Raw genomic sequence first — 18556 nt, 5'->3', positions numbered from 1 at the left:
AGAGGAAGAGGGGAGAGGAAGAGGGGGGGAGAGGAAAGGGGGGAGAGGAGAGGGGGGGGGGAGAGGAAGAGGGGGGGGGGGGGGAGAGGAAGAGGGGGGGGGGGGGGAGAGGAAGAGGGGGAGAGGAAGAGGGGGAGAGAGAGGTTAACACCTCATATTTATAAAGTCCACTGATGGGGGGGGGGGGGCTGGCAGGGTGGGATACATTGATACAAATGACAAATCATGAGGGGGGGGGGGGAGAGCTGTCACCCTTTCATCTTAAAGAGAAGGTTGAGTTCTGGGAAGAGGTGAAAAATAAGTTGTGAGCATTACTCATTCTTATTGTGCAAGTGTCGAAGAACATCAGTTAAGACATGTTCCCTGAAAAGCATGGCTCTTCAAATGCCTTCATATTCTAAATATGCATGTAACATCGTAAAAATCGGGGGCCGGCTTTTTACGCCACGTGTTCGTGTAGTCCCATATACATCTTTCTGTGCAAGTGTTCTGTAACTTTACCAAGACTTGGCCAAATTTCTTATCATTTTGATGATTCCAGAACCTTGCAATACACACACATTCTTATATGCTAGATGATCAACCTTTTCTGGTCGGTTCCACACCGTTTCTTTCATAATGCAATCGCATGACCACAACTCAACTTCATCTTTAATGCTAGGGTAGGGCTGTATGCTCAAATGGAACTTGAAATACTTCTCAATCTCATGAGGGTGGGTGGGGTAACAGCCATCATCTTCATAAAGCCCACTGGCAGAGAAAGGACAGGGCAGTCATCTCATATCAAGTTTAAGTCCTATGAAAGAGGGAGGGGTAGGAGCGATCATCTTCTCATCTTCATGAAGTCGTCCGGAAGGGCAGGATTGGTCATCTCTTCAAGAACCTCCAACATGGCTTTCCCCTACAAATAAAAAGAGGAAGGAAATGAAATTGTAAATACATAAAGACATACAGGTACCTTCCAGGAGCCATTCAATACAAGAACTATTGTAACATAGAATTTAGTGTCCCATTCATGCTCCCCTGAAATGTTTTTGTACGTAAGTTTTACCCCCTCCCCCCCCCAAAAAAAAAAAAATGCCCGAGACAAACTAAGTTGTTAACCCACTGACTACTGAATTATCTAATTCTCATAGGCTTAACACAGGGACCACCAGGTTCCAGTAAGCAATGGGTTAAAATAATGAAGAAGAAGAAAAATGTTGGGGTGGTATGCTGTAGATTTGTGTACCTGTCATTCTGAAGACAGCTGCCTCTGTTGACCAGTTCCAACAATTTATGAAGTCTTATCTATTTTGTAAGAAAGTATAAATTATTTTGTCTTAAAATGTCTCTTGGAGTGATCTAGTGATTGCTTTTGTGGCCAAAACATGTGGAGAAAAATATAAAGTGCTTTGCAGCATTACATCAAATAACCCCAAGATTGGTTAATGCAGATAGACTTATACATCGTAACTTTGTTATCATCATAAATGAGAAAATAATAATAATTACCATTTTGAGAGCTGCTTTCTGTCTGTGTTTCCTGACCAGTTTGATGAGGGGATGGTACAGTCCTTTGTGCTTGCTCAGCTTGGTGTTAAAAGCTTTCAGTCCAATCCTGATAATAAAAATTTCAATAAAATACATTAATAATAATAATAATAGGCATTTCTATAGTGCCATCTATCTAGATAATTCTATTCCGAGGCACATTTATTATTACCCCGGCTTTAGCCTAGCAGCCATTTATACAGCGCTCCAGCATTTCAAGGAATTAATTCCTGCCAGGTACTCATTTACATCACCTGGGTTGAGTGTGGCAAATGTAGATCAATGTCTTGCCAAAGGAAATTAGTGCCGCGGCGGGACTCGAACCGCGGACCTTGCGATCAACAGTCTGGCAACGTATCCACTCAACCACGACACCTCTACATTGCATGTATGTGTACGTAATGAGAGGGATGTTCTATTTGAATATATAAGTGGTACATAACATCATCCTCCCAGCAGCGAAGCAATTCAATTGGCCTATTTGGAACTCCCCATACAGTGACTGCAGGTGTGACAAGCTGCCAACAATCATCTGTTGATACCTGATGTGTTTAGTGCTCACAATTGCAAAATATACTGCTTGCCAATTGAAGCTAATGAGCCCCCAGCCCTGATTTTCTTGCATATACACAGACCAATTTTATCATTATCAAATTTTCAATATGTTACCAGCCCTTCACAAACTAAATATGATAATGAAGAGTATATCCTACCAGTTGACAGTATTGACCGTGAGAGGGAAGGTAGTCTCCCTCTCACCCTGGTCATCTTTGCGCAGCTTGGAGACGGTACACGCATGGAATATCCTTACACAAGATGCCCAGATATCTGAAAATGACAGGAAATCAGGATGTCACCCCAAAAAAGAGAATTAGAAAAATATAGATCCAACCGCTGCCACCAAAGATAACAATCCAACCACAACAGTTGTTTTGGTTACCTGTCCCTTTATTGCGGTTAAGCTGTGAACAAGTGCGGCTCTGAATAGGAACAGAGGTCAAAGCACTTTCGCTTATCATAATAATAAAACAATGCCCACGTAGATGGCAGCTTTACACACTAGCATGAAGATGGTATACTGCGGTTTATGGAAAATCCCCTCACACAGAGCTCAGATAACTGAAAAGTCATAAAATACATTTGGCACCTATTTTGACCTTTTATCCCATTCCACAGGGTTACTTTAAAGGTACTATGTCCCTTTTGCAGGCCCCAAAAATGAAAAGGTTAAATTCCAACGGCATTTGAAAGATAATACTAATATAGAACTTCCCTAAAACAGGTGGGGCTTGAAAATGTCTTCAAGTGGGAAAATAACTAATATTAGTTGTCAAATCGACTTAGGAGCTATAGAGCCAATAAGTAATAGTCTTGATTTTTAGACCATTGTATCGAATGGTCATACGTTTTATGCTGCACAAAAATTCAATCAGTTTAATTTTGGCCATAACAAGAAGGGGGTTATTGATGTAGACAAATGCTCATGTACCCTTTTCAGCTCATTTTATGTATGTTATATGTTATTACCAAAGAAGAAAAAAAGCCAGTCAGTCACTCAATGGTGTCTGACAGTGAAGTCTAGCAAGTAAACGGGTTTCCTTGCATAATTTGAATATTAGGATGCTGCTAACGTTTAAATTTCACAGATAGGACATACATGACATATTCATAATTCCTGCAAAGTTCTATAGAATTTGACGTTGGCTGCAAAAGGGACATAGTACCTTTAATGACAAAACACATTTAAATACATACAAAAGTGATCTATACAAAACAATTTTAAACATGCATAACAAGTAATTATAACCTTATATCCCGGCCCCCCCCCCACTCTGCCATTTAGGTAAACGCGTATGCATGTTCCCTCCTTTTGAAAACACCCCCTTAAGTCCGGTGTGTAAAGTCAATATGGGCCGATTTGTTGTGTATTACGAGCCGGACTTTGTTGCGTGAAAAGTACCCCTTTACCAGAGATTTTGGGAACAAGAATGCGGTCCCTCCGATTCGGGAGTGGGGGGGGGGGGCCGGGTCTTATATACATACAGCATAATGGTACATGTACAACACAGAGAAAATTGTCTTACTGTAGAACTGTAGAGGGGGTGTGTTCTGTTTGATGTAGCTAGCAAGGCAGTAGTAGTAGGAGTGGAAACGATGCGCTAGCAGTAGAAGGAGATGGTACACATTGATGACAATTGTCAGAAATGAGTTGATCTAAAAAATAATGGATTAATACAACCATAAGTACACATGCACATTGATCTGATATATACTAGATAGCAATAAGGCCTAAAAAAACTAGATGGAACTTCAACTGCGCGCAGTCGAAATGATGCCTCCGTCATAGAGCAATTTTACAAACAAAAACAGAAGAAATTTTTCAAATTCAAGTTCAATTGTAATCCATTAACAGTTTCTCAGAATATCGTGATTACAAGCAATTTCTCATATACATATATGACCCTTTGATCTTTGACCTCATGACCCTAACATCTACTCAGTTCATTGGCTCTACAAGATGTCCCGAGTTAAATAGTAATCCATTTGTCAGTTCTAATGAGAATGCGTTCACGAGCTATTTTTGCATACATAATGAGCCGCATGACCTTTGACCTTGACCTTATGACCCCAAAATCTAATCAGTTCATCGGCTCTGCAAGTAACATACATGACCTAATTTTGGCAGGAATCCATCAATCGGTTCTTCAGATAACGCGATCACGAGCTGTTTTTGCATACATAATGAGCCCTGTGACCTTTGACCTTTAAACTCGTGACCCCAAAATCTAATCAGTTCATCAGCTCTGCAAGATACATACATGACCAAAGTTTGGCAGGAATCCATCAATCGGTTCTTCAGATAACGCGATCACGAGCTGTTTTTGCATACATAATGAGCCCTGTGACCTTTGACCTTTGAACTCGTGACCCCAAAATCTAATCAGTTCATCGGCTCTGCAAGATACATACATGACCAAAGTTTGGCAGGAATCCATCAATCGGTTCTTCAGATAACGCGATCACGAGAACGGGACGTACGGACGGACGGACGTACGGACGTACGGACGTACGGACGTACGGACGGACGGACGGACAACCCGAAAACATAATGCCTCCGGCTACTTCGTAACGGAGGCATAAAAATGTATCTCCCTTTGCGACCGATCCGAAAAATCTTGAAATCTACTGTCAGGTTTTTATTTTATGAACGTAATTTTTTTTTTTAAATGGATTAATTTTTATATTTTTTTAAAATAAAAATTTCTGACTGACAGACCCATGTTTTGGCACCTAAAGGGCAATACAACACCTTTTTTTTAGGCCGTATAAAAACTACACATGTATAGAAAACATTGACTATCTAGTATCCAAAAGGATATTTGCCTGTAGATACATGTATATTTGAAATTGACACATTTTCGTAGGATTCAATTCATTTAATGCAATATTCAAGAAAAAAAACGAATGTACATAGCTAAAGGTATATTATTTCATTTTTTAAACACATAAGTCATGCTAAGAATGATAGCCATTCCCAAATATCTTTTTGAAAATAAATATTTCAATTCTTATCTTTTAAAACTTTCTTTACGATAAGGAGTGACATGAATACTTACTAGTGGGTCCATGAATATGCTGACATTCTTGGCTTTCAGAGACCTTTAAAAAATAAATCAAAGAAATTGCTTTGAAACACAAATAACTAGATGGAACTTCAACTGCGCGCAGTCGAAATGATGCCTCCGTCATAGAGCAATTTTACAAACAAAAACAGAAGAAATTTTTCAAATTCAAGTTCAATTGTAATCCATTAACAGTTTCTCAGAATATCGTGATTACAAGCAATTTCTCATATACATATATGACCCTTTGATCTTTGACCTCATGACCCTAACATCTACTCAGTTCATTGGCTCTACAAGATGTCCCGAGTTAAATAGTAATCCATTTGTCAGTTCTAATGAGAATGCGTTCACGAGCTATTTTTGCATACATAATGAGCCGCATGACCTTTGACCTTGACCTTATGACCCCAAAATCTAATCAGTTCATCGGCTCTGCAAGTAACATACATGACCTAATTTTGGCAGGAATCCATCAATCGGTTCTTCAGATAACGCGATCACGAGCTGTTTTTGCATACATAATGAGCCCTGTGACCTTTGACCTTTAAACTTGTGACCCCAAAATCTAATCAGTTCATCAGCTCTGCAAGATACATACATGACCAAAGTTTGGCAGGAATCCATCAATCGGTTCTTCAGATAACGCGATCACGAGCTGTTTTTGCATACATAATGAGCCCTGTGACCTTTGACCTTTGAACTCGTGACCCCAAAATCTAATCAGTTCATCGGCTCTGCAAGATACATACATGACCAAAGTTTGGCAGGAATCCATCAATCGGTTCTTCAGATAACGCGATCACGAGAACGGGACGTACGGACGGACGGACGGACGTACGGACGTACGGACGTACGGACGGACGGACGGACAACCCGAAAACATAATGCCTCCGGCTACTTCGTAACGGAGGCATAAAAATATTATCTTTTGATTATATTTCAAAATAAATGGCATTAAAAATCTTCTCTCACATTTCCATGGAATGACAGTTTTCACTCACAAATATCTTATAAGGTTTTTAAAAAATTAATACTTTACACAGAGGGCATTTTATCATGGATTGCTTAGTTAAAAAGATACAGGTTTTGTTTGTCCATTTCAATAATTACAACAATGAACTCAAGAATAATTGACCTGCAATACAATATTAGAGGAACATTAAGACATGGAATGTAATGACCGACGCTAAAAGATTCCAGACTAAGATGGCAGAAAACAGAGATGGGCGGGAAAAAGGTGTAATTGATCTCAGAACCTGGGGAAGATCCCTTGATAGATAGATATCATGAGTAATAAACAAGGTATCAGTTCAGTTCAGTTTATTAAAAAATACCAGACATAGCAATCATGACAAACAAACATGATCCAAATTGGGACTCCAAAAAGCTATGCTTGTGACTGGGGCCCCTGGGAAGGATGGACCTCTCGATCCCGGTGGATTGGCAAAGAGACCAACGTGTTTCAAGGATTTGCGCAATTCAAAACATGAAAGATAGTAGGATACGATCACAGATACAATACAGTCTCACACATGCAGAGCCCCAAAAACAAGCAGGTCCAAGAGTCTGCCAACCAAGATCGAGAAGTTCATTTCCCAAAAAACATGATAATGTACAAAACTGATTAAAAGGAAATGGCAAGGTTATAACAATAATAATAATAATATTTAATTTTTATATAGCGCTTAATACAAATTTCAAAGCGCTTTACTTTACTTTAAGAACGCATTTACAAGGGAAAAAGCATGACTTACCAGGTGAGTTTGATTCTCATAAGATGTAGAGATGTATCTCTGTCTGTACAGATGGTAAGAGTGTAGCGGATACCTGACAGAAAAGAGAGAAGATCTTTCATTAAGACGTTTTAGACAGCACAGCAAATTCCACCCCAAAAGTACCTAAAATAGTACATAGCCAGTAAACAGACAAAATGTGGGTACCTGAAGGCTCAGGAGAAAAGGACTCCTTATTTCCCCCCCCCCTCTCACCACGCCCTCTCCCTTATTTTTATCCTCTCTCACCACCCTCCAATACCCCTATGGGTTTTGTTACTACATAATTTCACATAGTGGTTGATTAATGGACTGATTGATAATTGAATGCCTTCATGAAGTGTATCCCGATGTCTGTTATGTCACAAGCACACATGCTAGTGTGTAATTTTTTCTCGGTAACATTGCCTCAGATTCTGAAACAAAATCCTAGATTTAGCTCATGCTGCAATCATAATTATAAACCTTTAGTTCAGTCAGGAATCCCATCACTTTTACAAGCCGATCGCCTGACTGATTATCAATATAATTATTGGAAATCAAAATTTTATTTTTCGCTTTCCTAACGGTTTTTATAACACTACAGTCTATTGTGGAAAATGAGTATGGTAAAACCGGTTACTCAAAGATTTTTACTTTTTGGCGGCACTTCATGATAATTTTGAAGCGCAATTTTTTAGGGCTTCAATATTACACCATATCACAGACACTGATAACATGTAGGGCCATGTATCTCAGATTTAACATTGTTATGCCTTTAAGGTGGATTATGAGTGATGCTACAATGCAAATAAAATGTGCATTAAAAATATAAGTAACTAAGGCAATGACTTGATGAGCTACATGTATCTCCTGGGATGTACTTACTGACATTGTTGTATTTTGTGTAATCATTGCTGATGTTCAGGGTCTGCGTCTTGAAGACTATACCACACCAGGGAAACAGTTCTAAACAGGAAAAAAGAAGATGACTCACAACAATGAAATATGAAGTTTTTTCCACAATTTGGGGCTTTGATTTATCATAAAACCCTTCTTTCTGTTTATAAAACTTGAATTCATAGTGCAATGCAGATTCACAGTGTGCTTTGGGTTTTGCACAATAAAAATAAAGACAAGAAATAATGCACTTCAGGTTGCTGTAAATGTATTTTAAATGGGCCATGTTTTATAAAACAATATAATATATATTTTAGAAACTTTTAGCTGTCATATATTTGATACAGGGGATACAAAATTGTTGTTTTAATAGTAGATATGTACATGTATGTTTCAGAATCTGGTGTGCATTTTATACTGACCTTTTGACCTGGGTACTAACTGACCATCATGCATGAAATCAAAGTTAGCCAATGTCTTGCTGGGATTGGCACTGCATCCGTACTGCTTCACACCTTCATTTCATGCATACAAGATAAGTAAAAATACACGTAGATGCATTCCGCCACAAAATATGTACATATAAACACTCCTCAGTTAAATATACCGAAACGTATTAAATTAATCAAATCCCATTCAATAATGGTTGAACTTTGACAATACCTTCATAAGGAAAATCATTAACTTACTACACTTTGGCGAGACATTAATCTCCTTTTGCCACACTTGACCCAGGTGATGTAAATGGGTACTTGGCAGGAATGAATTCCTTGAAGTGCTGGAGCACCGTAATGGCAGCTAGGCTCTCCCCTGGGGCTTACCAGTAACTTTAGAAAACCCCACGAATATGGCTAACGTACATAAACGTCAAAGACCTAGGGTTAGGGTTAGGGTTAGGATTAGGTTTAGTGTTACTTAAAAAGCTTAAGTCTCGAGATTTAGCTTTATTGGAGAAGCATTTGGTACCCTATGAACGTTTGGTCAATTTTAGTTGTGGGGTATTCTAAAGTTGCTCCAAACCTGGTTTATAATTGTGGAAAGCCAGGAATGTGAAGTCTGTCAAACATGAGTGCTATACAAGAACCCACTACTGCTAATGGCGGACATTATACCAACCTGAAAGAAGTAGCTGGAGGAATCGTTGAGCTTTGTCATGATGAGGGGTGATGAGCAGGAAATCATCAATCAATCTCATCATCAGCTAGAGAAACACAGAAATATAGAGAGAAAGATATGATACACACTGGAACATATTTTTATTGAAAGCAGGAGTACAATATTAAAGCCTTTATACCACCAAGACCAAGCCCATACCTACAGTGTAAGGCACACATAGGAGCATCACTATCCTGGCTGTGTAGTAAAAGCTGTGCTTTTGATTCTCAACATTTCAAACACCACTGTACAAAACTCAACTGATTTCACTCAAAATCGGTACTTTAGTGACAATTGATGACACCTAAATAGCAGTAAAATACATTTTTTCAACTTACTGATGTTAAAAAGAATAAATTAAAAATTAAAATTGTAAGTCTAGTGTCAAACTTTGCTTACAGCTGCATTGACATGATTGTGTAGAGTCTATGCGATATTGTGTGGTGTGTATATTTGTGTATAGACTTCTAGGTCCCTGCCTCACAGCATGTATGCAGTGCTAGAGGTCAATACGCATTAGCATTGACTCTCTATGCTTTGCTGGAGTGGTGTAAGGCACCCGCAAAAACTGTTGGCCTTTCATGGGCAATATGCTGGAGAATTCATTTATTTACCACCTCCCCGTACCCCCCCCCCCCAAAAAAAAAACTCTTAGAGGCAGTGTTGGCATTCGTGTACTGAATTCCTAACATAAAAGATAGGCTCACCAGTATCTTGATGAAAGACACTCCATGCGAACTGCTAGGAAAGTGTCAGATGTGGGAATCCAATAAAATAACTCATCTGGAGCCCGGAGGCATGATGTCCATATAATTATCATGCATTAAATATATACACAAAAATTTCCTTTGATAAGTGTCAAAACGCTTGAAGGAAATGAAGCGACCGCGCCCGCGAGGCCTCGACGAAACGCATTAAAACAGAAATGCTCTTGAAATTAAAACTCCTCCTCGGATAGCACAAATGATGAATATTTTACAATGCAAGATGATATCCATAGATTAAATCTTTATGAGAAATCTTCTTGCTGATAATTGCAGCTGATAAAACTTTATGTAGTGCAGATGAGTAATATACAATTGCATGTGATTAGCAGAAAAATCTAGTTTCCAGGGTTAAGTCCTTCTATTAAAGGTGAAATTCAAAGAAAATCACAAATATGTCAACTATTGTATCACTAGAAACTGGTAAGCTAACAGATGGCCATCGTACAAGTTTGAGGTCAGCTACATATCGGGTGATTTATAAAAATACAAATACAACCACCTCCATAGCAGCTGGGATATACGAGAGATTCGCCAGAAAAATAACGATGTTTTAATGACGTCACAACAGGGACCAATACTGCCCAAGCAGATGACACCCCATAAAGAATGAACATAATTGCAAAGCTATTATTTGTCAAATTATAATGAGTTTAGTGTATATAAATGTAATGGCTTGTCAAACCGATCAAAAGGGGATATGACCCGATTCCGATAACTAAAATCTTTTGCTTGTAAATACACAGGATAGGGGTTAATTAACAATCAAAGAAACCAGACTTTCAAATTGAAAAGCCCCCGGATTGATATTTAGGACGGCATTTGTTCCCTCTTGAAACGCCGAACATACCGCGGTGTGTGCAGCTGAATATACAATGGCGTCTTATTTTGTTTACAAGCGACAGATTCCTTTATTTTTGTATCGCTGCATTTGTCATCAAAATAAAACCATGCGCGGGGTTTAGAGTAAGGCAATAGATTATACATTTAGCCTGACGGTAGTGAAGTAAGAGAAAGAACTCAAGAGAAGATGAAAACACAGGCACTGAAAATGTATGAGATGTCATGGGACATCGTCTGCTTGTGCAAATCATGTCCCTGCTGTGATCTCACACATCTCAGCAGCGTTCGGAGAGCTATTCAGGTGCTATGCCGGGGCTGTATTTAAGCGTTTTGTAATTTATAATAATCTTTACTTCGAATGTTTCCAAGCATTGAATTTTGATAACCTTGTCGAATCAAAGTTTTAACTTTGCAATAATGAAAATAAAGCTAGATTTAAAATCAATGAATATCTATTTTAAGATGGTGCACAGGGAATGAATCTAGAAAATTATGTCATGTCCTTTTTTCCAGACTGTCTCTTGATAGGCCATTTGTTGCCATGATACAAAAACATCTACTAGGGTACAGTAGTGAAGGTATTTCAACAACAGGTGAGCTTGCCTGATTTATATTCTATTGAGTCACAATGTTGAATAGGCTGACCAGCAGTGATCAAAAGAGATGATTTTAAAAGGAATTGCTGGTCTGTTGATTATGAAAGGCAATTGATGGTTGTGTAGTAAAATCAGCTGAAAATTATAAACAAACTGTGATGAATGCAAATGTTTTTAGAACTGATGATAACATTTAGCTACAGTAGCATTTCCCTAGGTGAGCAAAGAATAAACTACAGAAAAGGTGTAACAATCTGACTAAAGAGTGGTAACATACCCCTTTTTGGTCTATATCTGACAAGTACCTTCTTTCAATGTGAGCATAGAAGAAGCTACAGAGAAGGGGTAACAGTCTAACTAAAGAGTGGTAACATACCCCTTCTTGGTCAATATCTGAGAGGTAGCTTCTGTCCAGGTGGGCATAGAAGAAACTGCAGAGAAGGGGTAACAGTCTGAATAAAGAGTGGTTTCATACCCCTCTTTGGTCTATATATGACAAGTAGCTTCTTTCTAGATGATCATAGAAGAAGCTACATAGAATGGATAACAATCTGACTAAAGAGTGGTAACATATTTGGGTCTATATCTGGGAAGTAGCCTCTTTCTAGGTGAGCATAGAAGAAGCGACATAAAATGGATAACAGTCTGAATAAAGAGTGGTATCATACCCCTTCTTGGTCTATATCTGACAAGTAGCATCTCTCCAGGTGAGCATAGAAGAAACTACAGAGAAGGGATGAGAGAATGGAGCCCTGGCTGATGCCATCCTGACGCCAGTAGTACTTCCTACCACTCTGAAAACAATGACAGATTATATGTTCATAATAGTTACACGGCAAGACAAATGTCATCAAATCGTAAAAAATGCTCTTTTTTCTTTCTCTCACACATACACACTCCATCTTTCTCTCTATCTATCTCTCTCTGTTTCTCTCTCTCTCTCTCTCTCTCTGTTTCTCTCTCTCTCTCTCTTTTTTTCTCTCTCTATCTCCCCCTCTCTCTCTCTTTCTCTCTTTCTCTCTGTCACACATTCTCTCTCTCTCTCTCTCTCTCTCTCTCTCTCTCTCGCTGTCACACATTCTTTCTCTATTTTCTCTCCCTTACTCTCTGTTTTTTTCCTTCTATCACAATTAACATGCCGGTTTCTACATTTAGATCATATTTATCCATTCATCATACATCACTCTTTTTACTACGTATATCAAACTCTTTCCATTAACCAGCTCTTAATCTATCATATCGTCCGATGAGGGCTAGAAGGGCATTATTGTGTTAGAGGGCACATGTATGGGTAAACACCCTTCTGGCTCTCAGCAGACTATATTAGATTCCTTCTGGCTATTTTTACAGTAAATTGCTTAATCATACCTTCACTATGTCAGCCATGACATGTTGTTTCAGTCTCTGCAACAAGTCCTTTGGTGTCACCTTTACTGTGTGAACCTGATAAGAGAGAATATACAAAATATTTCATGGCTGTGAATGAGATTATGAACGAAAGGTTTAGTCTCTGCAACAAAGTCATGGGTGCTTCCTTTACTGTGTGAACCTGATAAGATAAAATATATAAATATTTCATGGTTGTGAGTGAGATATTAAAACCCTGAACCAGAGGTTTCAGTCTCTGCAGCAAAGCAGTGGGAGTTACGTGTATTTTCACTATGTTAACCTGATAAGATATAATATACAGAATATTTGATGGTTGGCGATAAGATAGTAAAACGATTTAATGATGTGAAAAATGTGGGATTCTAATCAGCCAGGCTACAGCTACAGGGTATGCAAGATTAGAACTTCCAGGGAAATTTATTATTCTAATATGAATTTATGAATATTATGAGGTTTTGAAATCAATCAAATTTTACTGAATTGACTACATCTTGCTGAAATGCATCGGGCACAGATATGGGTACATAGGACTACACAAACAAGTAACATCAAATATTTCTATTTAAGACCGTCAATACTACTGGGCAAGAAGGGATTAGACCACACAGCGAGGTCACTGACAGGTGGCTATTTCATTAACTCAGCTCTCAACTAACATAAGAAAAAGAGGATCATGGGGGATCAACAGGCACCAATTGGGGAAGTTTTCTATATAGTTTTCTTAATATCATATATTTTAAATACGAGCGCACTGCAATGGCAATACATTTCATGAAACATTGCTACTTTGATACTCATACCCATGGGAATAAAAAGAATCTAAATTGTGTATAGTCTATTTCTTTTAACTTTATTAGAACTCAACATTCTCTCTAACTGATAAAGTTGTAAAATATTGGCAGCAATTGTTATACCTGATTGATGATGATCGCATTCTTGATCTTTCCATGCTGTGCCATCTGAATCAACTGACGATGAAAACTGCTCAGCTCCGTAGTCACATGACGATGGCTTCTCTTCTGCAGACCAGTCGATGCCGATGCTGCTCTCGTCACGGTAACATAACGCTGGAGCTGATACTCATCCGGTTTGTCCTGGTACGAAAGCAGGGAATAGGAGTGTAATGATTTCTTTGTCTACAGTATAAATTCTTACTCAATATTGTGTGCTGATTGTGGTAGGTGTCAGTGTTGTAGTCAAGGCCCAAAGTCTCAAGGCCACAGCATACAAGACCAAGACAAAGGCATGGAAGAAATGGGACTTAATGAGAGAACATAAAGAAAAGAAGGAAAAAGAGAAGAATAAAACAGAGAAAGAAAGAAAGAGAGAAAGAGAGAAAAAAAGATGGAGAAAGAGAAGAGAAGAAAAATCATGATAAGGGGAAGGGGGAAGGAGATGGAGAAGGAAAAAGACAAAGACAAAGAGAAAAAAAAAAAAGAGAAAGTGAGAGAGAAAGAGAGAGAGAAAAGGAAGAGAGTGGGAAAAATTAGAAAAAGAGAGAAATAGAAATAAGCAGATGAAGAGAATTAAAATGAGAAGTGAAAGAGGAGAATGAAGTGGACATGAAGAAGTACAGGAGAAGGAGGAAGAATAATCAAAAGTAAAGATGGAAGAAAGGAATAATTTTTAAAAAAAATACAACATAGATGCACAAATGTTCCCTATACCTTTACCCTATGATGAATGTAACTTGAGCGTAGGGTTTACTTGGGGCTTGATGAGAGTGAGTGTTTTATAGAAATCAAGACTTAATCAGGAAACACGGCTTGGTTTGCTTGTTAGGTTGCAGTATTGAATGCTACGCTGGATTAAAAGTCAAAATTCAGTTGAGATAGATTGTTCCAAAATGAGTGAAATGAATACTACTCACATGCCCTTGGAGAAGCATTGAGATAATCTGTAGCAGCTTTGAATGCTTGATGGAGTCATAACACTTCTCAATGTCTATCTTCACAAAGTACAGCGGTCTGAAAAGATATAGACAAACCAAAATAGTAAATGTCTGTATCAAAGTATAGACAAATCAGAAGATGTCAAGGAAATGTTAATCTGTGGCCATAGCAAGAGACAATTCTACATAACTTGTCTAAACACCAAATTACATGGAGGCAAGCTCCTAATATGAAAACAAAATAATTTTTCTCACCCCCTTTGCCATGCTAAAGTCAAAATTTAGTAATTGGAAACTTGAATACAGTATAGACAATAATTTTTCTGGAAAGCTATGCCAAAAGATATGAAGATCAGCACTGCATTATAAATAAACATTTACATAGTAAATGATTAATGACCTGTATAGCAACTCATATTGAGAATTTTAATAAATCAACAATTTTACAAAATTACAACAATCCTGTAGAACAGCTGGTCAGTAATGACTAGAGTTTATTATCACTTGACAGCGAGAGAGAGAGAGAGAGAGAGAGAGAGAGAGAGAGAGAGAGAGAAAGAGAGAGAGAGAGAGAGAGAAAGAGAGGGGGAGAGAGAGAGAAAGAGAGAGAAATAGAAAGAGAGAGAGAGAGAGAGAGAGAGAGAGAGAGAGAGAAAGAGAGAGAAAGAGATTAAAGAGGCTCCATTTTCTTTTAATAGCATGAAAAATGTTCTTTAGCTTACCTGGTATCCTTTCTCTCTTTCCTATCCTTAATGAACTTCAATACCTTGTGATAAATACCATCTATTCCAAGCAATGAAGAGCCCATCACAGATGGCTGGTTGATCTGAGGAAATACAACAGCAAAAACAGAAGATGGAAATTGAAAACTAGCCCCATTTAAAGCCCATATCAGAAACTTATCTCAAAACTTGTTCATAGCAGCAGGACGAGTTAAAGAAAGCATGTGCAAAATTTCAGATCAAAAGACTGAAGCCTTCATTTTGTACACAAAATATGGGGTGAATAAAACACTGCCACTTGCACAATTCAAATTTGAAAAGAAAAATGACTGTAATTTTGCTTATAATTAATATTTTGCCACCATACTATAGGAATGTTTTCAATTGCAATTTTTTTCCCCCAATATTTTGGCTCTTTTACAAATTTTGAGATTTTCACCGTGCAAATCCTGGCAACACACTTCAAATTATGATGATACATAAAGGACATAAAATTGTCAACCAAAAGTGTAAGGATACCACAATCAACTGTGAAAGCCCAAATAAATGAAAACACAACACAACCATGTAGTATAACAAATCTATTGAACATCACATGATCACAATTCAACCAATAGGATAGTATGCATTTTCAAACACAAATACCCTAGTTTTTATACTTTGGAATAGTGCATAAATGCATTCATTTCATCCTGATTCCAATTGTAATTCTGATCATGATTGTAATCAGACATTTACATGACTTACTTTGTGGTATGTCAACACATCAAACAGATCCTGAAGAAGAAGTCTCACACTCAGGCCCTAGGAGGCATAAATGGAACAAAAAAATATCTTGCTTTTTTTTCTATAATGGTTAGATTGTGAAATACAAGCATGCTTTCCTTTTACTATTTGTTTATTACTGTCCATCATCATCATACATAATTTCTTCTGGTAAAATTGCTAATTTTTTCAATATACATCCTGGTAAGTACAACAAGGATTTTACTAAGATGGTGGAACCTGGACAGAAAGACAAAGGAGACAAGGAGACTTGTATGTACAGGAACTTCAAAACAGGTTTTAGTGGGAGACCCTCGGTAGTCAATAATACAAATATTCCCCAAAATGTGGTCTTTTTATAAAGGTGGTCCTTAAAAACAGGTTTGAATGGATTATTCTGACTTTGACTGACCTTCTTCTCCTCAATGACAGACTTGCCCATCCTTGTAATGGGTCTAAGACCTTTAGTCTTAGGAACAAAGCGCAGTCTAGAGAAGCCAAGAGTTAGACCGGCCGATACAAGCTTCTTCACATCATTCTGAAACAAGATGATGGACAAGATTGATGAGCACATTGTCTATTAACTGTGGTGTAACTAGGGGGCACAAGGGCACCCCCCCCCCTCAACAGTACAAAATCACCCCCACTTTTAATGTCCCCCTCCCAAAGAAAACAAACAAGAGAGAGAGAGAGAGAGAGAGAGAGAATGGGAGAGTATTATTATTGGGTACTTCAAAATCATGTAAATACCTTTTCAGGAAATTTGGCAATAAAACACATTAACCATTGAATCTTTATATCTTAATCATTAGTCATTAACATCAGTATTGAATATCATTTTAAATCACATATTAATATCAACATATTATTAAAAGTACAAAATATGAGAGAAGTTCTTTGAGACGACAGAAAACAAAACAATGACATAATACCTCTTTCATAGGCTTCATGACTCCATGAGACACATAATCTGCGAAGAAAAAGCAGAAGAATTCTAGTGAAATGAAATAATTATTTGTAGTCTGGCTCAAATAAATAAACCACAAACAAAATCAAAAGGAAGAAATGTATAATCAGCTCTTGCCACATTGAGTTTAAATGCATTACATTTTCTAAAGCCGAAAATGTTTAAGACTTCTAGATGCATTACATTTGTTAAATTGGAAGCACATCAACAAATAAGAACTTATCATTTTTCCCACATAAATTACCACCTCTTCCATTTAATTTCATCTCAAATTTCTTTAAGGAATAATGCAGCCCTAAGACAGAAGAATAAGTTTTGAAAATTTAAAGGCATCGTTTCACAATGTTAAATCTGAGATGCATAGCCCTACGTGTTATCAGTGTCTGTGATATGGTGTAATATTGAAGCCCTAAAAAAATTGCGCTTCAAAATATTGTGATAATCAGACAGGCGATCGGCTTGTAAAAGTCATGGGATTCCTGACTGACCTAAAGGTTTGAAATTACGATTGCATCATAAGCTAAATCCAGGATTTTGTTTCAGAGTCTGAGGCAATGTTACTGAGTCACTTTAAGGTAATTTTTTTTCTTTTTTCCTTACACTGAATGCCTATCTTCTCCAGCAGGAGCCAGACAGGCTTCCGGTAGAATACGAGCTGGTTCCTGGAACTAGAATTCTCTGTCACATAGAAGCACATCTAACAGAGAAGTGAGATGAATAGGTTTATAAGGAAAGAACAATGAATGATGATAATAAACAATGCAAAACCTTTTTTGCTTCCTCTCTTTTATTTGTCAAAGAAAAAGGAATGGGAAAGGTTGGCATTATAACTTGGATAATAATCGAGCCAAAAACTTTCATACATTTACTCATATTCCTACTCATGCCATTTATCGTAATCTAGGGTCCTCTTGCATAATAAGTTGGATTAGTAATAATAATAATAATAATATGTCTTGTTTACCCAGGGTAGCCTCGTTGGTATTATATTCTCCCTATGGGCCCTGCAATCCTATTTCTACCCTGGCTTTATTAAAATGCAAATTCTAAAAATATTAAACACAACTTAAGGTTCAACCAATCAGGAAGGTATTTGATATTCTGAGTTGCATTTAAAACGTAATTATTCATAACAGATGCCCTTTATATAGAGTATCTTTATATGCAGAACAATTTCACATAAGTACAAGAAAAGCACAACATGTAAGCCCTGAAAGACCCGAGTTACTACCTCCAGATTCTCATAAATTTATCCAAATTGAATAATTTCCTAAAAAAAGATTCTTGGCTTTGCTCATACTTTTAATAAGTGATTTTTTTTCCCTCATTTTTCAACTCTCATAAAACACAAAGATATAAGTTTCCTTTCAAGTAGTCACCATGATAAGAGGAACGGTGTAACCAATCATCAGCCAGTGAAAGAAGTCTGTCACTAGCTGGCGCTGTTTGACCACGGATGTGAAGGGTGGATCGCGACCTCTGAACTTTTCAAGCTGGCACCAATCGCAATCTTCCGCCTGCAACACAGAGGAAAATTAGCATATCAAGGATGTTAAGCTTCTGTATTATCTTCTATAGAGACACATGACTTTGAATACTCAAACTCTCATAATTCCTGCCTGAAAAACCGAACCTAATAAATTGCCTTTCAAAC

The 18556-nt window shown here is 37.7% G+C and overlaps 1 protein-coding gene across 2 annotated transcripts in view; it reads right to left on the bottom strand.

Annotated features, from left to right (window-relative positions):
- Positions 1-656: 656 nt before the first annotated feature.
- The window catches only part of LOC105447117 (telomerase reverse transcriptase-like), a 29239-nt gene continuing 11339 nt past the window's right edge, over positions 657-18556 (bottom strand). Inside the window, exons 13-31 of one of the 2 annotated variants that reach the window (XM_030981348.1) lie at positions 18282-18419; positions 17503-17599; positions 16868-16905; positions 16348-16473; positions 15918-15974; positions 15171-15274; positions 14428-14524; positions 13472-13651; positions 12537-12611; positions 11837-11962; positions 8927-9011; positions 8233-8325; positions 7799-7879; positions 6914-6986; positions 5151-5193; positions 3618-3747; positions 2247-2361; positions 1495-1600; positions 657-901 (exon numbers count right to left, since the gene is read on the bottom strand). In XM_030981348.1, coding sequence (XP_030837208.1) covers positions 824-901; positions 1495-1600; positions 2247-2361; positions 3618-3747; positions 5151-5193; positions 6914-6986; positions 7799-7879; positions 8233-8325; positions 8927-9011; positions 11837-11962; positions 12537-12611; positions 13472-13651; positions 14428-14524; positions 15171-15274; positions 15918-15974; positions 16348-16473; positions 16868-16905; positions 17503-17599; positions 18282-18419 — 1842 coding nt within the window. In that variant the 3' untranslated portion in view covers positions 657-823. 2 annotated transcript variants of the gene reach the window in all.

Source organism: Strongylocentrotus purpuratus, unplaced genomic scaffold (assembly GCF_000002235.5).
Source record: "Strongylocentrotus purpuratus isolate Spur 01 unplaced genomic scaffold, Spur_5.0 spur5_scaffold_12, whole genome shotgun sequence".
Taxonomy (NCBI): Eukaryota; Metazoa; Echinodermata; class Echinoidea; order Camarodonta; family Strongylocentrotidae; genus Strongylocentrotus; species Strongylocentrotus purpuratus.
The sequence above is the reverse complement of the archived record's forward strand: the minus strand, read 5'-3'. Positions and strand labels throughout refer to the sequence as shown.